This window comes from Zalophus californianus, chromosome 14 (assembly GCF_009762305.2).
Source record: "Zalophus californianus isolate mZalCal1 chromosome 14, mZalCal1.pri.v2, whole genome shotgun sequence".
Taxonomy (NCBI): domain Eukaryota; kingdom Metazoa; phylum Chordata; class Mammalia; order Carnivora; family Otariidae; genus Zalophus; species Zalophus californianus.
In genome coordinates, this window is record NC_045608.1 from 46,104,701 (window position 1) to 46,126,667 (window position 21,967).

General features: G+C 47.9%; 2 protein-coding genes across 9 annotated transcripts in view; one reads left to right on the plus strand and one right to left on the minus strand.

Annotated features, from left to right (window-relative positions):
* The first annotated feature begins 714 nt into the window (after positions 1-714).
* RMC1 (regulator of MON1-CCZ1) lies at positions 715-21,235 on the plus strand. 7 transcript variants are annotated; one of them, XM_027575955.1, is made up of 20 exons: positions 715-965; positions 1,795-1,871; positions 3,983-4,067; positions 5,439-5,495; positions 6,582-6,668; positions 8,994-9,134; positions 9,464-9,567; positions 10,742-10,831; positions 10,920-11,025; positions 11,814-11,925; positions 15,022-15,066; positions 15,330-15,383; positions 16,573-16,701; positions 17,454-17,560; positions 19,029-19,145; positions 19,433-19,510; positions 19,697-19,889; positions 20,008-20,054; positions 20,143-20,368; positions 21,078-21,235. In XM_027575955.1, exons 3-20 carry the CDS (start codon positions 3,984-3,986, stop codon positions 21,155-21,157), a joined length of 1,857 nt encoding a protein of 618 aa, XP_027431756.1. In that variant the 5' UTR covers positions 715-965; positions 1,795-1,871; position 3,983; the 3' UTR covers positions 21,158-21,235. The 7 variants fall into 7 exon arrangements, with proteins under 7 accessions (XP_027431756.1, XP_027431758.1, XP_027431757.1 ...); XM_027575953.1 differs by having other exon boundaries at positions 717-1,063; XM_027575954.1 differs by having other exon boundaries at positions 721-1,063; positions 19,785-19,889; positions 19,986-20,054.
* The window catches only part of NPC1 (NPC intracellular cholesterol transporter 1), a 48,430-nt gene continuing 47,653 nt past the window's right edge, over positions 21,191-21,967 (minus strand). For both annotated transcript variants that reach the window (XM_027575950.2, XM_027575952.2), the window contains one exon: positions 21,191-21,734. In XM_027575950.2, coding sequence (XP_027431751.1) covers positions 21,652-21,734 — 83 coding nt within the window. In that variant the 3' untranslated portion in view covers positions 21,191-21,651. The remainder of the gene's footprint in view (positions 21,735-21,967) is intronic.

Below are 21,967 nucleotides of genomic sequence, written 5' to 3' on the forward strand. Positions count from 1 at the left end.
CCATCCAATTCCACGGCTTCAAATACCATCAGTATTCCAATACCGATCACTATCTCCAGCCTTGTCACTCTTGGTGAGCTTCAGCCCCACATACCCATCTATGTAGATGTCATTTCTCCTCGGATTCACATGTCCAAAGCGCCTTGGACAGAGAAGATGCCAAAGCGTCTTGATCTTCACCACTTCCCTGCCAAACTTCTCAAGCCTCTTTATCTTAGAGAACGGTGCTCAAATCCATCCGGTTGTTGGAGAATGGCCACCTCGGGGTCATCCGTGATCCCTTCCATCTCCGTTGAGTGAGGAGTTTCCCCCACCCTCCCTCAAATGTCAAAGCCATTCAAAACAGCCTTTCTGACTGCAATCTAAACTGGGTTTCCCTGTTACATGCTCACAGCATCCAGGCGCTGGCCACAGCTCTCCCCTCCTTTACTTACTAAGTTCCCAGAGACAGGCTCAATAAGCCCGCGGGAGAGACAGCGTAAGCCTTCCCTAGACCAGGGGCAGCCCTGCCCCAGGCGGGCGCGCGCCAGGCGCAGACCTCCCGGGATGGACTGGGAGGGAGCCAGAACCTGCACTCGCCGGGGAAGGCGCAGGCGGGAGTGGCGGTGCCAACACCCGCCCTCGGCTCCGCGCGGCTTCCGGGGCACGCCCTCGCCCCGCGAGCCGCGCTGGGACTCCGCCCTCTAAGAAAGGGGCGGAGCCTCTCGCGCCAACCAGGGTGCGGTCGCGGTAGCTAGGCCCCACCGCAGCCGGTCCGCGGTCGCCGGTTTAAGCAGGGAGGCCGGCGGGTCACGTGCCGGACGGGGTGGGGGCGTGGCACTAGGAAGCGGCCTCCGCGCCCGCTGGGATCGCCGTCGCCACCGCCCGGCCCGACTCGCCGCGTTCCTGTGCCGGGCGCCGCTCGCCCCGCTCCACGCTGGCGGCCGCCCCCGGACTCCCCGCCGCAGTGGCGGCGCCCGCTATGGGTGAGGAGGACTACTACCTGGAGCTGTGCGACCGACCGGTGCACTTCGAGAAGGCGAACCCGGTCAACTGCGTCTTCTTCGATGAGGCCAACAAGCAGGTCCGGGCCGGTCCGCGCCCTCCTCCCCCCGCGCGGCCGGACGCGCCCCGCCCGCCGTCCCCGGCGCCCCAGGGGCGTCCCGCGCTCACCCAGGCCGGGTGCCGGCGGAGGGGGGGCCAGGCCTGGGGCCTCCCCTCCGGTCCCGGCGCCGGAGTGGCGCCAGCTCCGGGCTCTTGGGTGGGCCGAGGTACCGGGAGCCACCTCGGCGGGGGCTTTCTTCTCCAAAGTGATAGCTAGGTGGACCCCGAACCTGCGCCGCCCACCCAGCAGCACCCTTTGGCCGGTGTGGTCAGCTGTTAGCTCGCCAGCCCTTTCCCGGTGCCTTTGTTGTCTTTATTTGTCATTAGTTACCCTTGCAGTCGAGGATTTACGTTGAGATTGCCCTTACTCTCGGGATTTTGGAAAGGGGGGAAAAGCAGTGTGAGGAGTAGCAGGATGTGCTCAAGTGCATCAGGGGCGCCTTTGCCTTACCCGATTAAAATGTGTAGCCGGGGGGACCCCGGCCGGGTCTTGCCCAGTGGGCTACACCCGGAATGGCATAATCTTTTCGGTCTCTAGCTTTTGTCCCTTAAAATTGATGTGAACACCAAGCATCTGCAGATTGATAGATGCCACGTTAGTTCAGCTGAACCAGGAGTGGGATGTAGTAGAAATAATCGCTTGTGGGCTGGTCTGTGTGTCTGAAGTCTTTCAAAGTTCAGACCATTAACGTTGCTTCTTTTCCCTCCCAGGTTTTTGCAGTTCGCTCAGGTGGAGCTACCGGGGTGGTAGTTAAAGGCCCAGATGATAGGAATCCCATCTCATTTCGGTAACTATTGACATTCACAGAATAATTGTCACATGTAAACAAAATGATGTGTTTCTGTTTCTCATTCAGAAGGTGGTTTTAAAAGTTTGTCCTTTGGCTGTAAGAGGCCTGAAGTGTATACTCACTTGCCAATCCCTGTGTGTAGGGAGAGGGAAGCAGACACCTGCTGCGCAGTGTTGTGGCACAGATCAGTACTTAGAGTGAAATGTGTAGAGTGGTTCTCTCTTGATTTGGGAATCAAATGCTCAGATATAGGGAACCCACTTCCTGGCACTTGAAATTAGCAAGTCAGTTTACTGATGTGCCCGTTTCGGGCATCCTGACTGAGGAGGGCCTTCATTTCCTCATCTGGCCCTGGTCTTTTCAGGCTGTGTGGTAGGTGAAGGAGATTCCTGGTTAGTGTTTCCTATATAATAATGCATTTTAAGAAAATCCCAGCTTCCACTAAAGGTGACTGGATGTCCCAGTTTATGCAAGTTGAACCAGTATAATTATGAATAGCACTTCCTTTCACTTTCAGAAGTATCTCAATTTGGTTGATAAATTATCTGGTCTTTAACTCCTGTGATTACAGAAGGGGAAAGTACAATGTGGGCCCTCAGTTCAGTGGTGACTTAAGTTTTTTTTGCAGGTGGCCTGTGCTAATAGGAAACAGTTTTTGACATAGGAAACAAATCACTCATTTGTTGGACAAACACTGATTGTAGCCCCTGTGCGAGGCACCAGGCATGGGAAGGTTATGAATCAGCCTGGCACCCTTTTGCAGAGCTCATAAATTTAGTATGGGAGACAAGTGTGTGGACACATTCTGTTGATTGTGAAAAGTGCTGTAATAGCACTGTCTTCAGAATTTGGGCAAACAAAAGAGATGAGACATTTATCTTGGGGTAGGCCAGGAAACACCACTGCCCAGGATGGGGAAGGCCTCAGAGAGGAGGGAGCCTTTGAGCAAAACTTTAAAGCTTGAATGGGATGATTCTACATGGGGAAGAGAGCAGGCCTTTCAGATGGAGAGAACACGGAGTGTAAAGGCGAGCAAGCATGGTGTTTGGGGGACTTCCAGGTCTGTGTAACTGACATCGGGTGTCCTTGCAGGGAAGGGGAGGTGGTGGTAGTCTGGCCACTGGCAGGAGTCAGCTTGAACCTTATGTATTCTACGATGGAATTAGGGTTTTACCTTCTTATTGAAAATTGGTAAGATGGGGCATGGCATGATCTTATCAGTGCTTGGAAAGATCATGCTGTTCACCACATTGAAGCTGTGTTAGTTGAAGCTTTGTTAGTTGAAGCTGCGTTAGTTGAGAGCATATCAATGTCAGGGATACCACTGAGCAGTGATTGCGATGGTCTGAGCCAGGCATACTAAAGACCAGACCGAAGGCAGAGTAGACTGGTATCACACAGGCACTCAGGAGGTGCCTAGGAAGCTCTTGGGTAAGTTTTGGTGGTCATTTGGGCGTGGAAAATGAGAGTGAGCCCGTGATGATCCAGATTTGGGGGCTTAGTAGGGTTTGAGGAGGAAGATACTGGATTTACCCTCTTTTAAATTTTAAATTTATTGGTAAAAATTTTAGCAATTTTGTGTATTTTTAACAGTTTTATTGTGGTAGAATTAACTGCATATATTTAACATGTACAGTTGATGAGTTTTGACATGTGTTAACTGTCACCACAATCAAAAGTTTGCTGGTGCTGCCCTGTAATCCATCCGTTGACTTCCCTTTGTAACGTCTGTTGGGGGTCCTGTAGGTTGGGAAGTAAACAGGAAAGCTTACACTCCTTCACGCACTCTGCTGTGAGAGCGATGGGGGAGGAAAGAGGGTAGTTTCTGGAGAAGGTTGCTGTGTGGGTATTGCTTATTTATGTCTGATTCTCAAGGGAAAATGCACGTGTTCTTAATTCGTCAGTCACTTAACCACAAAACTGTAAATTTCATCAGCAACTTGTTGCCAGTTGGATTTTGTTGTTTGAAAAGAAGTCCTGATAGTTTTAGAAACAATTTTCAACTAAGATTTGCTGCTTCCTGAGTATATAACTTTTCTCACAAAATGCTAGATGCTAGTATTCGGTTATTAACTTTAACTCATAATATACTTTTTTCCCCCTTAAAGAATGGAAGACAAAGGAGAAGTGAAGTGCATTAAGTTTTCCTTAGAAAATAAGATATTGGCTGTCCAGAGGACCTCAAAGACTGTGGTAAGACGTATCTTTATTTATTTCAAGTTTTATTTATTTAAGCAATCTCTACACACAACGTGGGGCTCGAAGCCATGACCCCCCCATCAAGAGTCACATGCTCTTCCAAATGAATCAGCAAGGTGCCCCAGGACGTATCTTTAAAGATAGCATAAAGAAAAGTACATTAGAAGTATATTTAGAAGAGAATGAATTGCAAAAAAACAGCGTTAAAGGAAGCTTTTATTATTTTAATGCCATGAAAGTTATGGTTCTGTTGTATTTGAGCCTTTGGAATTCTTGGAGAAAGACGTTTCAAGGGATAAATACTTGTGACCTTAGTTTGTCATTTTTGACTTAAAAAAATTTTTTTTTAAAGTATTTGGAGCCTCAGGCATTTTTTGTATTGATTGACAGCTAGCAGCATAGATTATGTGAGGTGCATTCTTGGCAACTTGGTGAATTAGCTTTACCTGGAATAGCTCCATTTACTCACTTCTTGCATCTTTGAATGCTTGACTCCCTAGGAACAGACGTTCAAAGTTGGAGCACTGTTTGGCCATTTTGCCGTTATAAGTATTCACCGTCGTCATTGGTAAAGTAGAGTGAAAGCTGTTGGGAAGAGGCAGAATCTGATTTCCTTCTGTCAGTATTCGTTACTAAAAGTTTTGGAAAGCCTCTTACAAGATGCAGCAACACATTTCTCTGAAATCAGTTGATTTTCAGGGGCACCTGGGTGGCTCAGTTGGTTAAGCAACTGCCTTCGGCTCAGGTCATGATCCTGGAGTCCCGGGATCGAGTCCCGCATCGGGCTCCCTGCTGAGCAGGGAGTCTGCTTCTCCCTCTGACCCTCTTCCCTGTAGTTGCTCTCTGTCTCTCATTCTCTCTCTCTCAAATAAATAAATAAAATCTTTAAAAAAAAAAAATGAAATCAGTTGATTTTCAGTATCAGTTTCTAAACTCTAACCGGATATTTAGATTAACTTTTTTTTTAGTTGAGTTGTAAGGAGATGGATTGTCCACATTGGTCCTTTTAGTTTTCTTGTCTTTTATCAGTTTTTTTCTGATCACTTTTTTTTTTAAAGATCGTATTTGTTTACATGACAGAGCGAGAGAGAGAATGAGAGAGAACAAGCAGGGGGAGCAGCAGAAGGAGAGGGAGAGCAGGTGTCCCCTCCCACCCCAGTCCCCAGCAGGGAACCTGGGATCACAACCGGAGCGGAAGGAAGACACTTAACTGACTGAGCCCCCCAAGCGCCCCTTTTCTGATCACTTTTTAAATTTGTCTTTTGAAAAAAATAAAAATAAATTTGTCTTTTGTCTTGTAGGTTGGCAGTATGCTGCTTGATCTAAATTTTCTCCTCGTGTTTTCTTTCTTTTTTTCCTTTTCAGGATTTTTCTAATTTTATCCCGGATAGTTCTCAGCTGGAATACACTCAAGAGTGCAAGGTATGGGCCCAGGTCCTTTCGCAGCTGCTGGCCATTTCCCTGTGTGGCGGGCGGATTGCCAGCACACACTTGGATCCAGGCTGTGCGTTGCGCTGAGGTCTGCTGCGTGTGGGCTCTGGGACTCTGGACGGTTTTAAAAGTGCTAAAAGCCTGTTTCTTCTACAAGATGGAGTAGGGAGGATTCAGTGGGTGACTGGGTGTGGTGCCCGCCCTTCTCCCTGTGCGGGCTGCGCCTCTGGCTCAGACCCTGGGTTCCTTTCGGAGCCTCCTCTTTGGAGGTTTTGGGAAGAGGGGTTTTTTTCCTCCTCTCCTGATGATGTTTCCTTTTCTTGATTTGTTGTCCCTGTTGTGTGTCCTTCCGCTTTTTTCCCAAAGTGTAGATTCTAATCTGTTTTAATTAGATTTCCTGGGCCTAATGAACGAGGTGGGGGGGGGGGGGGGCTCAGCGAAAAGCCGCAGGGTGGCACCGTGGAAACTAGCAGAAGGTGCTAGTAGCTGGGTGTGGCTTTTAGCAGCTTTGTCATCGTTTTGCTAAATGGAGTTCAGGGTGGGCTCTGCGACGAGGAAAGGCCCCTGGGCCCAGGAACTGAGCCCCTCGCAGACCTCCTGATCCTGTGTGTGCGGCAGAGCCCCTGTCGTAGCCTGTGTGCCCTCGGGCTTGGCGCGCTGCAGGGCACCGGGCGAGGCGGAGGTGTGCGCTCACGGCCCCGAGCCCGGGTTGCTCAGCGCTCACTGAGAACCTTTAGGCCTTTATTCTTTCATAGTGCCTATTATGGCTGCCTAAGAGAAAGCCGGCTGTCCTTTGATTCCTTAAGGTAGAAGTTGGTATTTGCAAGCACCCATCAGTTACCGTTCTCCGAAATTTAGGCTTTTCCCTCTGTTCTTGAGCAGAAGGAATCAAGAGTCAGGGGCTTCAGTGAGGTGTTTCAGGTGGAAATCTGGGAACGTTGTATTTAAAAGAAAGTTTGATTTGTTAATAAGTAGTCAAATCCGGGTAACTTTTAGTAAAGAGTGATAGAGTATTTTAAGCTTTTGAAGAAGGTTATACATTTTTTTATGAAGAAAATTTTTTGTAATTCTTTTCAGACCAAGAACGCCAACATACTAGGATTCTGTTGGACCAGTTCTACTGAAATTGTCTTCATAACAGATCAAGGAATTGAATTTTACCAGGTATTATGTTAATCACTTACGTTCGCGGGAGAAAGGTCTCTGATGGCAATTTGGCAGCCTTTTGAATTCAGTTCTAAATAGATATTTTGAGATTCGAGAGTTTTAGTCTCTTGCTTAGGTTTTTCTTTTTTTCTAATTACAAGAAATAGGTGTTTTTTTAATAAAACAATTAAACATTACCAGGATATATGGAAGGTAAAAGTCCCCCCCGTAATCCCTAGAAGTAACTAGTATGAAAAATTTAGTACATATTTCTTTATTTTCATACATACATACAAACTTTTTTTTTTAAACAAAAACAGGAATGTTGCATATAAACTATTGTGGCTGGCTTTTTTTGCATAGCAGTATGTCTTGGTCATGTGTCCATGTTTTATTCTTTTTAATTTTTAAAATTAATTTTTTTTTAATTTTTAAGATTTTATTTACATGATCTCTACACCCAGCATGGGACTTGAACTCATGATCTTGAGATCAAGAGTCACACGCTCCCCACACTGAGCCAGCCAGGCGCCCCTGTCCGTATTTTATTCTGACTGAACAGTATTGTGTGGGTGTCATACAGTTTAACTTATTCCCTGTTGATGAACCTCTGGCTTGTTGTCATGTTTTTGTGATTATAAACAGTTCTGTAGTGAACATGCTTGCAAACATTTCTTTATGTTCTTGGGATTACAGCATAGGCATGAACATCCAAAAAGCTGAACAGATATCGCTAAATTTCCTTTTCTTTTCTTTTTTATTAAAAAAATCTTTTTTTAGTCTTTACTTTAAGTAGGCCCCACACCCACTGTGGGGCTTGAACTCACGATCCCGAGATCAAGAGTCACTTGCTCCTCTGAGACAGCCAGGTACCCCCACACTTTCATTTTCAATGTAGGAATCTCCATTTTCCACATTTTTGCAGGAACTTCCTATTATCAGTCCATAGACATATGTTCTCGGTATTAACCCTTTATCGGATAGATGGTTTGCAAATATTTCCCATTCCTTTTCACTCTGTTGACTTGACTTTGCACCTGCCTCATCAGCTTGTAATATGTTCCAACTGCCTGACCTTGAGAAATGCATCTGAGAGCTTTCAGTGGAGCTAATCTAGAGGGTGTTAGGATTCTCTCAGGGCTTACTTTTGTTGACCTAATGAAAGCAGGAAGATTTAGAATGTAGGGATGGAGAAAATACACCCGTGTAAGCAAAATGTGAGATGTTCATGCCATGGTGCTTTGCTGTGGGCTCTCATCAAAACCCGTGTAATGGCCACCTGAAAGAAACTGCACACATCTCGTACACAGGGAGTTTTGTATATTTGGTAGTGTAGAGAGGATCACTTGCTTTACTGAAGGGTTCCTTCAGTGGCAATCATATAGCTTTCTGTTCTCTGTAATGGAAAAGTGTACATTCACGTCATCTGGATGGTCCTCAGCTCTTCAAGAAATAAGTTAAAAAGAAAGGACGCTAGCACGTCCTTATTTTATTATACCCAAATTGTCCAGATACCTGCACCTCCTGACCCTGACTTCCATGCCAGTTCTTAAGCACAGTGTTCGATGAGCATTAATGTCTTGGGGCTCTACACCGTGTTCTTTAATGTATCAGAATATTTACAGTATATTTAATACATGCCTTGACTCTAAAATACTAGGTTTGCATGCAGTGTCTCACGCACACGATTGTTAGTAGAAGGGAGCTCCTGCTGGGCTCAGTGCTAACGGGGGTCGAGATGGAGGGCAGGAGGAAGGCCTGTGCTGTAGGCCGGGCGGTGGCGGATTCCATGCGTGGGGCTCCACATGGAATGGTGGATGGTCCCCGAGAGTGTGGAGGCTCGGACCGGGTTTTGCGGTGACCTGGCCTGCCTGGGCTGTAACTGCATTAACTGGTGTCTGAGCCTTGTTTTCTCCTCGGTCAGGTGTCCATGGTGCCCACGTCTCAGGGTCGTGGTGTGAGTAAACGAGCCAGGATTCGCCAAGCACTGAGCACGGGGATCAGTAGCTGTAACAAACAAAAAATTTTCAGTTTTATTTGGTGGATTTTCTCCTGCTTTTTATTGTTTTTTTTTTCTTTTAAAGATTTATTTATTTTAGAGCGTGTGCTTGCGTGGGGGGAGCGGCAGAGGGGGAGGAGAAGCAGACTCCCCACAGAGTGTGGAGCTCTACCACCTGGGGCTAGATCTCAAGATCCTGAGATCACGACTTGAGTGGAAACCAAGAGTTGGATGCTCAACCGACTGAGCCACCCAGGCGCCCATTTTTTATTGTTTTCTTAATTTCCTGTCAGTTGTCTTCCATTTTACTGTTTTAAAATATTGTTTCTTGAACTTTGCTTCAGGTGTTACCAGAGAAACGAAATCTGAAACTCCTGAAGAGCCAGAATATCAATGTGAATTGGTACATGTACTGCCCTGAGGGTGCTGTGATTCTGCTCTCTACCACAGTCCTTGGCAATGTGCTGCAGCCCTTTTATTTTCGGGTAAGAGTGAGCCTCTCTTTAGGAAAAGTCCCTCTCCCGGCCCCTTCCTCTAACCTCCTGAGGTGTCAAGTACTTCAAGGGGGCAAGTTCCTCCAACCAATGAGCTCACCACTTCTGACCACTAGAGGGCACATACTATCCTCCCGTCACCTCCAAGAGCGACTCCTTGTGTGGGGACAGACCCCAGGGAGTAAGGGCCATAGTGGATGGGACTTTGGAAAGGATGGAAACACATAGTGTGTGCACATCCTCAGTGGTTTTACGTAGGGAATGCTGAAGCATCTGAGGGGCTTAATCGGCTTTTCCTAATACTTTTATCACCCAAACAGGCTGGCACTATGTCGAAGCTGCCCAAGTTTGAGATTGAATTACCATCTGTGCCCAAGTCAACTAAGCTGAACCTTTCTGAGAGAGACATCGCGATGGCAACCATGTATGTCCGTCTTTTGAGAGAATTCCTGCTTGAAATTGCTTTTGGTGTTAGAAGTAGTAGAATTGCATCAGAAGCGCTGCAGGGCTGCCCTTTGGCACATGATCAAGACACCCCCTTGCCCTTTCAGTGTCTAGATTTTATGAATACAGGAAACCTGCTGTCGGCCTGGCATTCTTTGCTGATTTTACTAGCTTTGTGACCTTAGGGAAGTTGTTTTTTTACCATTCTCGCCTGATAAAATGAAAACACTGGACTAGTCTATTTTTTAGGTGTCGTAGTTCTAGAATTTTTTTTTTCTGTGAGTAGTTGAAGCTTATCAAGGACTTCTTTTAGCTAAAATATATCCTACTTGCCCTAAAGAACATAAGATTTTTAACTAACATGGAACTGAATTACTTATGTAGAAAGGTATATCTTCATTTGTAAACGCAGATTATCTCAATTTTCATACTTCGTTATGGAAGTTTTAAACACACAGTAATAGAAACATACAAAGAATACCCTGTGTACCCCAACCCTATTCAAAAATGTCAAAATTTTGTTCCTAGATTACTTCTGATTCTTCTTTGGCCTAAAACAGTGGTTTTGAAGTGTAACATTTTTAGCAGTTAGAATGTAGAATGGTTTTTTTTTTTTTTTAAAGGCAGTCTTCTGTGTCGTCCTGGTTTAGAGGATAGGTACAATGAAAACAGTCCTGGCCACTGGCAGCAGGGACCCACCCCCTCCCCTCCGGTCTCAGCCACCGAAGAGCAGTGCGCACACGGGGACTGCTCGTAGCAGTGTTCATGCCTCACGAAGCTTACAAATGAAGATGATTGTATTTCCCTAATATCAGGGAATATACTTATTACATAAAACTTGGAAGATACAGAAAGAGAAAATGAATGTTACTCCACAATAGCTATTAACACATATTTTTTTCTAGTAGCTTTGGACAATGTATTTGTGCTTTCCTTTTAAAGTGTTATGATGGAGCTATGTTTAGTTTTGCATCCCCCTTTTTTTCACGTTGTAATTGGCTTTTTTTTTTAAACTACATTTCGTAAATATTTTTGTTGGCTGTGAAATATTCTGTTAGTGAATGTGTCATAAATAATTCTGATGGCCCCATACAGCATTTAGAATGGAGGAGTTTCAAGTGGCCCGCCGTGACGTCTGTCTCTCTGTTCTCTAGATACGGACAGCTTTACGTGCTCTTCTTGAGGCATCACTCTCGGACCTCCAGTAGTACAGGCGCGGAGGTGGTCCTGTATCATCTGCCACGGTATACTTAATGCTCTCCTCTTTCTCCAATCTTAAAATACGAACTAAAGCTCGTCGATCTATTTTTTGACCTTTGTGTTATTCCACAGAGAAGGTGCCTGTAAAAAGATGCACATATTAAAGTTAAATCGGACGGGGAAGTTTGCCCTCAATGTGGTGGATAACCTGGTGGTCGTTCACCATCAGGATACAGAGGTAAGAGTTGTGTGTGCACGTCTGGTCTGTCGGGGTTGCTGATGAGATGTGAAAATTGACAAAACATTCAGGACAAAGACTAGAAAGTGCTTTTCGTGCTAAAACTTTGGTCTTCTGGATGCAAATAGGTTTGGTATTCTAGATGGTTTAGGAAAAAAAAGAGTGAATCCCTCTCTGTTGATTACAGTGAATTAAAGACTATTCCAGAAAGTAGCACATGAGGATATTTGAGTCTGGCCCAATTATTTGGTTTAATCAGCTAAGCTGGGAATTTACTGCAGAACCACAGTCTTACATGAGCACGTGAGCTTGGTGCTTCCTCTGTGAGGATAGATGATAATGCTGAATGATAATGATTTTGAGGCTCTGCGGCCCAAGAGAAAGACGAGAGTGGTTCCTGTTTTCTGTGCGGTAAGCTGGGTATCTGGTCATAGGCTCTTCTGTCCCACGCCTCCTGCAGGGTGGTGACACCCTTATCTTGACTAGTGAAGGTGTTGTGAGTTAAAGTGAAAAAGATCTGCTGGAATCACTTCGAGCTCTTCAGGGTCTGCCCAACATCAGTGCCAGGAGTGTGCGTGTCTGCGTGAGTGTGGGGAACAGTGTCACAGAGTTGTGGTACCCCACCCCAGCACACTCCTCCCCACTTAGAACCAGCCTGCGGGGGTGCGGTGTGCGCAGACTCTGTAAGCTGACAGGAACGGCAGGATGCGAGAGAATGGAAGGGGCGGGCCTAGCCGAGGCCAGCGTGGCCTGTTTTGGCATCCGAGTTTTCCTTTTCTCCACTTTAGACATCGGTGATATTTGACATCAAGTTAAGGGGAGAGTTTGACGGCACCGTCACCTTCCATCACCCGGTGCTCCCAGCGCGCTCCATTCAGCCCTACCAGATCCCCATGGCAGGTAAGGGGACCCCCGCCTGGCGGTTGGAATGACGAGGGCGTCATGGAATGACAGGGGTTACTGGGTCCAGGTGCTCTGGGGAGGGGGGATTTTTTTTTTTTTTATGAAAGTTCTGATCATATTAGTAAAATTGTGCTGTTGTGAAAAGCATAAGATACATGAATCTTCTTTTGAAGAAAATGGAACGATTTCTCTGAGCTTTAAAGTGGAAAGTTTGGGGGCACCTGGGTGGCTCAGTTGATAAGCGTCTGCCTTTGGCTCAGGACATGGTCCCAGGGTCTTAGGGTCGAGCCCCGCGTCGGGCTCCCTGCTCCGCGGGAAGCCTGCTTCTCCCTCTCCCGCTCCCCCTGCTTGTGTTCCCTCTCTCGCTGTGTCTCTCTGTCAAATAAATTAAAAAAATCTTAAAAATAAAATAAAATGGAAAGTTGGGAGGGGAGCCTGGCTGGCTTAGTTGGTAGAGCATGTGACTCTTCGGAGTCGTGAGTTTGAGCCCCACTTTGGGTGTAGAGCCTACTTAAAAGACAATAAAAATAAATAAAACAGAGAGTCGGGATTACCCACTGAAGCTGAGAGATTTTTTAGTTGTTTAATTATTGAATATGCCCTCCATTTTCTGTTTGCCCAAGCTCTGTAACCCTGAGATTAAACGTGGCTGCTTCTGGCTGTTATTTGAACCTGGGATCACTTTTCCTTGTCTTTCTCACACATTCTGTGTCATAGCTTTACTTAGTAAATACTGCATTTTCTTCTCACTGGTGGGCACCGTAAGAGCTTAAGGCTGTGCTGCTTTGGTTATTCGAAATCTGCCCTACACGAGGTGGGAGGAGAAAGTCCTTCCTCCGAGAAGAGAGGAGGTCAGGATTTCAGGGAAGGAGAAAGAAAGCATTGGGCTTTTGTTTTTGCCTCTTCCCAGTGGAATTGATTTCAGGCTAGAGCTCATGGAATAACATTCAGCTCTCTTTTGAAGGAGATAGGGGTCTAGGGTAAGCTAGTTGAAATTTCAGTGCGTACAGCTAGCTAGTACCTTTCTGGGCACACGTTTGGAGCTTCGGTAGCAACATTTTCTTCTTAAAAGGGATCCCTGTCATACGGTATTGCGGGCTTGGGCCCCGCCTGCAGTCAGGAGGTGCTTGCACCTGTTGGAAGATTCCAGGCGGGCTGCGGCTGAGAGTTTAGCAAGAGCACTGCCTCCAGTCTGCCTGCCTCGAGTTGTGGGGATCAGCCAGAGGCTTAATGACTCTGGCAGCATTGGGGGAGGAAGGAGCTAGTTGTTAAAGTCTTTTGGCTTCCTGTGTTCCTTCCAGCATCTTTTTCTTGGGTTAATAATGTTAGCATTAAAAGAATAGGTTGTGTCTGGCCCCTGGGTGGCTCAGTTGGTTAAGTATCCCACTCTTTTTTTTTTTTTTTTAAAGATTTTATTTATTTATTTGACAGCGAAAGAGGAAACACAAGCAGGGGGAGTGGGAGAGGGAGAAGCAGGCTTCCCGCGGAGCAGGAAGCCCGACGCGGGGCTCGATCCCAGGACCCTGGGACCATGTCCTGAGCCGAAGGCAGACGCTTAACAACTGAGCCACCCAGGCACCCCTGTCCCACTCTTGATTTTGATTCAGGTCGTGCTCTCAGGGTCATGAGATCCATCCTGCATCGGGCTCTGCGCTGGGTATGAAGCCTGCTTAAGATCACCCCCCACCCACCCACCCCCATGCGCGCGCTCTCAAAAAAAAAAAAAGAGGGTTGTGTCAAGTGCTTATCTTGTATCTGAGGCTTACTTGGTATGAAGGTAACTGCTGGTGAATTGGAGGGAAAACCGACTCTAGACATTAAAAATCTGCTCTGTTCCGTTGGTTTGGGACTAGTCAGAAGGCAGTCGGGTTCTAATTGGCTAGTTATAATAAATCAAATGCCAGGTGTGATCAAAATAATAGTCTAGATAAAGGTTAATGATTCAATGGTCCATTGAATATCTGGCTTCCAGAGTGTGGGTTGGTAAAGCATTTTTTACAGTTAATGACTGTTTGTCTTGTTTTCCCTGCTAGATTGTAAGCCCCTTGCAGGCTTGTAGCATCTTTGCATCTTGCCTGCCCTGTGCAGGTTGCAGGGCATACTGTCAGGAAGAGCTTTTAGGCTGTTTTGCAAGATGACACCGGCAAATTTGGGATGAGGCAGCTGCTCTCATTTCCCCTTCTGTTTTTGGTCTGTTCAACCAGTGTTTCTGGAGCTGACTACACATTAGCATCACCTGGGGGGCTTTAAAAACCAAGGGCATCTGGCTCTCACCGAGAGCAGTTAAGTCCACGTGCTTGGCAGCCAGAGTTGAGGCCCATGTGCAAGACCTTCACCCTCAGGTGCTAAATGCAAGTGTTCTTTGCTGTAGCTTGTCTGACCCCTGGGCCCTTTCCTCTTTTGGGTGGTCTTTTCCAACACGCTGATTAAAACCTATCTTCTGATTGTCCCTGGGTGATGGGAACAGAACAGGGAATGACGTTTAGTTTGCAGGGCTGTGTGTCTCAGGTTCACTGAAGGCTGCCCGCCTGACGCATGGGCAGTGTAACTGGTCATTATGAGTCCTTGTCATGTGAGGTTTTTTGGGGGTCTCTTTCCTAGATGAGAGCTCTGTGCCTGGACCTGCTCTGTGCAGTGGAGAATTGAGCCAATTATTTAGACAATGAAACCACAAAACACTTTTATTTGAAATATCAGCAAAGAGTATACTTTGAGGGATCATTTCTATAGTTTGAAAAATATCAGCTACTTACTTGGGGATTTAATTTTGAATCATCCAGGGACGTTTCTCAGTTCTTTGATGATGACGAATCATCTTCGGTTAATACAGGAGAATTAACAACTCTGAATGAATTCTTGATACTTTTCCCCTTCTTGGGAGGACATTTTCATGGATTGTTCTTGACTTACCCCTTCCTCTTTATATGTGTTATCAGTGGAACAAGACTGTTGACTCCCTTCTCATTTAACTACAGTTGAATGAACATTTACCAAAGGCTTTAAAAAGTACTGCATTTCCCATCCTAAGCACTGGTATTGGCAGTGTTTTCTGACGGCATTGTCTTTGCACACTTGTGTTTTTTCCATTTGCAGGTCCCGCTCCTGTGACCAGCCAGTCTCCTGTCCCGTGCAAACTCTGTATCCTTTACAAAGGCCTTGCCGCTGTGCACCGAAGGGAGGCTGTTGCCCCCTTTTATACTGGTGTCTGAGAGTGGTCCTGTGGCCTTGGCCTTGCCAGCTGCAAATGATCTGAAGAAGGTCTTGGGGAGTCCCTGGGGGAACTTTTCTCACCGCCCAGAGCCGAGGAGCCTCTGCAAGTAGGGGGCGGGCGGTGCCAGTCAGAGCTGGGTTTGTCTTTTGTTTTCATCTCTTCCTGCTTTACCACTTCCTATAACATGCAGATTCTTCATCCTGGATTGTCTTTCAACCTGATATCATTATCAGTGCAAGCCAAGGTGGGTCAGAGGGGGTGATCGTCAAGTTAGACGGTAGTACTGGTTGCCTGGGGTGGCAGGCGTAGCCAGTGCCGTTCCCAAGGTGAACCTGAGAGATGATCACTCCCTGCAACCCCAGAATGGGAAAATTTTCCCTTTGTTCTCTATTATTCTGTGTTTTATCCTGAGCCTATGTTATTTTTAAAATTAACAACTAAGACTGGCCATTCCCCTGCTTTTGGCCCATTCAACTCTGTCCGTTCTAAAAAGCCGGACCCCATAGCACGGTGTGCCAGGCCCTGCCCTGTCCTTACCCCAGGGCCACACCCGTGTGCGCCCGAGCCCTTTTCTGGTCCGTCTGTGCAGGGAAGCGTGCTTTTGCTTCCCACGGTGCTGGGGAAAGCTCCCTTGGGATGCTGGTTGTTTCCCTGGTAACCCCCTAGCCCCTTTATCTTCCCGTTAGAAGACTTCCTACATCTGTCTTCAGTCATCCGTGCGTTCTCCCGCCTCGGCCCCTGGGATTCTCAAGGCGAATTCTCAGGGGGAGAATCAGCCGTGGTACCTGTGGGATCCACTGCACGTGGAGTTCTCTCGTCTCCATCTAGAACGGCACTAGCTCTGGACCAGCTGTGGGAGAGTCGAGAAGGGGATCACTCAGATCATGTTTAATGCAGTGTTGAATTCTCTTGTGGAACCCCGATTGAGAAAGGCACTCCCTGGCAGTGTAGGTGTTTGGGAAAGTCATGGATTGATGAATGGATGAACTATGAAATTCCCTTAGGAGACTGCGGAGTTACCTTTTGACTGAAGAGCCATTGCAGGAGAAATCAGAGTATAGGACCCAAGTTCATACCACACGTTAGCATCTTGTTCAACCTTCAAGGCTTAAAAGGGGGCTAGGTATAGGGAAGGAACTGCTCTGAGTCACCCCCCCCCCCCGTTTCGGGAGCTCCACTGCTGATGCCCCTGTGATCGGAGAGGGTCACCTTGTCGTCAGGAGCCGGTGAGCACATAGTTGTACTGTGCTGTCCAACCATCGTCAGGTACAGCCTGTGTGTCCTAGGCTGCGCTTGGCTTAGTAAGATCAGGATTGTATCAGTGCTTTGCAGGATTGCGCCCCCCCCCCCCCCATGAATGTTTCAGGGAACCACCTTTTGGGCTTTTGTTCTGATTTGCATCCTGTATGAAATTTGCTGCCTCCTCCATCTAGGCTACCTCTGGAACCTCCAAGTGAAGCTTCAGCCCATCGTAAACCTCTTGCCAGATAAAGGAAGACTGATGGACTTTCTCCTCCAGAGAAAGGAGTGCAAGATGGTCATCCTGTCTGTCTGTTCGCAGAGTAAGTGGACCAGTCCTCCCAACTCAGTCTGATTCCGGGGTTGGGCCTGTGCTGCCCACATCCTTTTTATTTTAAGATTTTATTTATTTGACAGAGGCACAGCGAGAGAGGGAACACAAGCAGGGGGAGTGGGAGAGGGAGAAGCAGGCTTCCGGCAGAGCAGGGAGCCCGATGTGGGGCTCAATCCCAGGACCCTGGGATCATGACCTGAGCCGAAGGCAGACGCTTAACGACTGAGCCACTCAGGCACCCCGCCCAAACCCTTTCTTGGGAGCTGGGCCATATTTTTCTGCTTTGTGCACAGCCTGTGGCCTCATCCTTCACTTGAAGGGTGGATTATTTAATCCTCTGGAAAGGTGATGAACTATCAAAATGACTTGTGGTGACTTGGGGAGAAAAGCTAAATAGGATGGTTCCAGGTGAGAGCAACCTAGACACAGCTGGTGCATCTGAGGGTAGGGCGTCCCCAGCCTGAAAACAGACATTTTCCAGAATCCAAGTCACTCACTACATAGATCTCTACTTTGAGCACTTCCTGCTGAAACCCTCCGTAGCTACTTTTTCTAGTCCTCAGGAAGGGCTGGGGAGTGAATTCTAGGCTCCAGGTCTCCAAATGATTCCATTTCTCTGGATGCCTGTTGGAGGTAGGTTTGCCCTGGGAGCCCTTTGGGGTTAGCTCTTTCTATCCTAGCAGCATGTTTGCGTTCTGAACAGACGTACACTCGGTTCATCTGTGTGAACGTTCTTTCCAGTGCTGAGTGAGTCAGACAGAGCAACTTTACCTGTGATCGCCACGGTTTTTGACAAACTCAATCACGAGTATAAGAAATACCTGGACGCGGAGCAGAGCTACACGACGGTAAGCTGTGTGGGCTCCTCTCCACTCTCCCCGCCCCCGTGTTTCCTAATTAGGATGCAGGGTTCTGGAGGCATGACGCCACCGAGGCTTGCGGGCAGGGGGCACGGTGGCCGGAGTCGGGGAGCAGCAGCTTCAGTGTGGGCGGCCCACCAGCCCAACGCTGCCTGCACGCTCTGCTCTTTTTCGTCTGTGTCAGGTCTCACACGGGGTCGTAGATCCTTGGTCTTACCTGTTTTAAGGATAAGAAAATTGGTTTCAGCTTTGTGTTATTTTATACCTCCTGCTGAGTTAGAGCCTAGACCTAATAAATTAGAAGGATAATCATTTTGTCACATCCTCTTACTTTTATCGCTCTCCCAGCCCAAAGGGAAAGGCTCATGTCGGCAGTCAGCGTCCTGTCAGGATAGCGATTAAGTATTAGCGCTGTGCTTTCACGTGGCAGGCTCAAGTGTTTGTCGCGAAGGGCTGGAGACATTAACATGGCTCAGAACCACGTTCTGCTATGCCGTTAGGATGAGTGGAATGAAGTAGTTCATTTCAAGGATCTGATGAGTCCTAAGGCTTAAAGTGGAAGTGGTTTTAAGCAATGAGAAACCCAGAGTTGCCTTCCCTTTCAGCTCCTCAGGGTGACAGGACTGACGCAGGCTGCTAAAGGCCAAGTGACCTTGGAGCACTCCTGTCCCTGTCCTGTTAGACGTGAAGGGGGCAGAGGAGGGCTGAGCTCTTCCAGAGCCTTCCCGGCCTTGCCGCTGGTGTACGAGGCTGTGGGAAGCAGGAGGGCTGATCCCCGTGGGCTTCTGTGCATCCCTGCTCTGGCTCCAAGGCTTCCTCAGCCCTTGCCCTTGCTAGTCAGAGCCCCTCAGGCCCCCGCCACAGCTCCTGCACGGTGTGCACTGTGGCAGACTGCCTTACAGAGCCAGCTGAAGGAGTCCATCTTCTCACAAGGCTTTCCCAGCCTGTAGTATTTGGGGAGGCTTATTTACCACTCGGACATCCAGACATGGAGTCTTAATCATGGTATTTACTTACTGTAGGATCAGGGCTTCATAAAGATGCAGGACGCCGTTCTGTATTTATTAGGTAACAAACACCAGAAAGTCCGTGATTAAGTAAATTAGGGATTTTAAGGTTAAGAAAATGTGTCTCAAGAGGAAACGGATTTACGCCTTTTAGTTCCCATTCATGAACGTTAGCCTATTTTCAAGATGACCAACTCTGGCTTCCTAAACTCTGCCCCAGCCTGCACGGGAGAAATTGTTCTGTAATTCCCATTCATGAACGTTAGCCTGTTTTCCAGATGACCAACTCTGGCTTCCTAAACCCTGCCCCAGCCTGCACGGGAGAAATCGTTCTGTCCGAGTAGGAAGTGCCACCCTGTGCGCCTGTCTGAGGCTCACAGGGTCTAGGAATCGAGCCTTCTGGGCTTATCGAGAAGATGGGTGAGGTCACGTTTGTGATGTGTTGTCAGGCACTGGAAGCCGGGCAGAGCCGGAGCAGTCCGCTTCTCAAGAGGCCGGTGCGGACCCAGGCGGTGATCGATCAGTCCGACATGTACACGCACGTCCTGTCGGTGTTCACGGAGAAGGTGGGTGACGGCTCCTCCACACACACAGCGTGTTTGCGGGGTAGAACTCAGAATGTGATTAGTCTGACTGGAGCTATCTTGGGTGGAGAGCTAGTGCTAAGAGTTTGACCTATAATACTCAGCCAAAACGTGACCGTGGACAGGGGAGGTTCTTGGGATCTGTGCAAAACCGGCGAAATAGAACACTAGGCCAGATTCATGTGGAAACAAGGGGTGGAGAAACCAGCTGCAGGTGGCCGCCTCACGCGTCTTTAGTATTAAGACTTTTTTTTCCTTTTCCTCCGTAGGACATGCCTCATAAATTTGTGATCGCCGTTCTTATGGAGTATATTCGCTCTCTCAACCAGTTTCAGATCACAGTACAGGTACCTTCCAGTCAGCATGTGTTGTCCCGAGTTAGAGAAGCAGGGGCCTCACTCGGCATTCTGACTTTCCCGACACTACCGTGTTGTTCTGTGGTGGGATGAGGGATGTGGTGTCACGTGTCCTGTCGACGCGCGGGTGACAGAAACCTCTCCCCGTCGTCGTGGAAACACGTACCCATCCCTCAGAACAGCTCCGGTCCTGGACCCCCGTGGCCTCTCCTCTGGTGTAGGTGGGTGATTGGGAAACGGGCTCTCCTTCCGTCTCTGTCCTCAGCACTACTTACACGAGCTCGTCATCAAGACGCTGGTCCAGCACAATCTCTTCTATATGCTGCATCAGTTCTTGCAGTACCATGTTCTCAGCGACTCCAAGCCTTTGGTATGTGGCCCCAGGTCTGTGCTTGTGGGATTCAAAACTTCACCTTTAATCCTCTAACATCTTATGCTGAAGCCAGTTTGAAAATGTGTCTTTCAGGCTTGTTTGCTCTTATCCCTAGAAAGTTTTTACCCTCCTGCCCACCAGCTGTCTCTGGATATGCTGAAGGTAACTTTTGCTACAGCGGCGTTCTAAACTGCATTCCAGTTCTGTTCCTATCGCTGGCACTTACCGGACTTTCCTCCCTCCCTCCCAGCGACTCTCGACTGCAAATGATGAGATCGTGGAAGTGCTGCTTTCCAAACACCAAGTGTTAGCGGCCTTACGGTTCATCCGGGGCATTGGCGGCCATGACAACATTTCTGCACGAAAATTTTTAGATGCTGCGAAGCAGACTGAAGACAACATGCTTTTCTATACTATATTTCGGTTTTTTGAACAGCGAAACCAGCGTTTGCGAGGGAACCCTAACTTCACACCAGGTGAGGATGTGGCGGCACTGGAGAGAGCAGGGGTGAACAGACTCACAGTAGCAAGAGAACACAGGCAGGCAGGCAGGCTGGGGGGGGCGAGAAGCCTTTTTGGGAGCTCTCCTAAGAACTCCTGGGTTAGCTTTTTTAGAAACAAAATTCTGTGATGGTGCTCAGAGGGAATTGCACGAATGCAGTTCTGGCCAGGGTGGCGGTGTGGGTCCAGGTCCGACCTGCCACTGATCTGGGAATGCTGCTTTCTGAGGAAATCAGGGACAAGACAGGAAATGGTGACTGGAAATGGTGACTAAGGTGTGTCAGATGACCCGGGGTCTTAGGAAACCTAGGCCAAGTCTCCCAAGTTATGAAACCTAAGGCAGCCAGCTTCTTCAGGGTGGGGAAGGAGCACGTGACGCTCTGCTACAGGCCCTCGGCTTTTCTGTAGCTTAGGGACCCGTGCGGGGCGACGCTGCCAGGACAGGCGAGCTGCTGTAGCCCTGTCCCAAACGCGGTTTGCTGGGGTGTGAATCGTGAAGGTGCCCAGCAGCCCTGGCAGGAGCTGTATAAATAGAAAGGACAACTCAAAAGCTTAGGAAAACAAAGTATTTTATGAAGGAAAATGTTAAAACCCCCACCGTACATATCTGTGAGCTGTAAAGTGTTTATTCTCTTGTTTTCCTCTTTTTTGTGCCACCTCTGACGAAATCTATTTCCTTTATAGGAGAACACTGTGAAGAACATGTTGCTTTTTTCAAACAGGTTTTTGGAGACCAAGCTCTAATGAGGCCTACAACATTCTGAAATCACTTGCTAGTTTTTTTATATATATAAAAATGTGTACAAAGTTAATTTATTGCATTAATAAAGCTCTTTAAACTACAAAATGTTAAAGTATCTACAACATCCTCAAGTGTTACTAAAAATATGGTATAGAACTCGTGTGATGGCTTACTCCAAAAACAAACAAAAAACATTGCATTGATTGGCCTTTAGAAGGGGTCAGGGAGCAGATCCCACTCAGCTTCGCTCGTGTCCCCTTCCGCCTGCCCGAGTTAGGTCTCGTTCCCGGAGAATGTGGAAGGCCCCTGGGCGTCCTGGAGCTGCCTTCCGATTAGGTAATACTGCTTCACACGTCAGGTTGGCGGTCCTGGATCCGAAAGCACTAGGGCTGCAGCTGCCGCTGTTCGAGCCTGGTGTCGCTACCGTCCGGCTCTGCCCGGACAACACGGCGACTGTCGAGCAGCAAACCGACCGACCCACACACACAGTTCGAAGTCCCCAAACCTCGCGAGAGGCTAGAAATTGAGGAGCTGTTCGCGCTCTGTACCTCTGTATCGCTCTTGAGTGGCCGAACTTTTGGCTTTATTTATTGATGGGCCTGTGAGAGAGAGGAAAAAAAAAATACAACTCCTGGATCATTTCTTCAGGAGAAAAGGCGATAGGGTAGTTCTATTACAGTACCAACTTTCTACCCCCCCGCCCCCCACCGCCTTAGCTCCAGAGCAAGCAGGCTGGTCCCATCCTCCCCTTCCAACCACACGTCATTTATGGAAGCTGAAGTGGCCACGGAAGTAGAAAGATCTTGAGGACAGTCTCGAAATGAGAGAAGCA

What these genes read in the sequence shown, in the direction of transcription:
- RMC1 (XM_027575953.1), top strand. Translation starts at nt 962, where the DNA reads ATGGGTGAGGAGGACTACTACCTGGAGCTGTGCGACCGACCGGTGCAC. An exon ending in TTCACCATCAGGATACAGAG is followed by an intron (nt 11,026 to 11,813) that starts GTAAGAGTTGTG and finishes TCTCCACTTTAG; the next exon opens with ACATCGGTGATATTTGACAT. An exon ending in TCCTGTCCCGTGCAAACTCT is followed by an intron (nt 15,067 to 15,329) that starts GTATCCTTTACA and finishes TATAACATGCAG; the next exon opens with ATTCTTCATCCTGGATTGTC.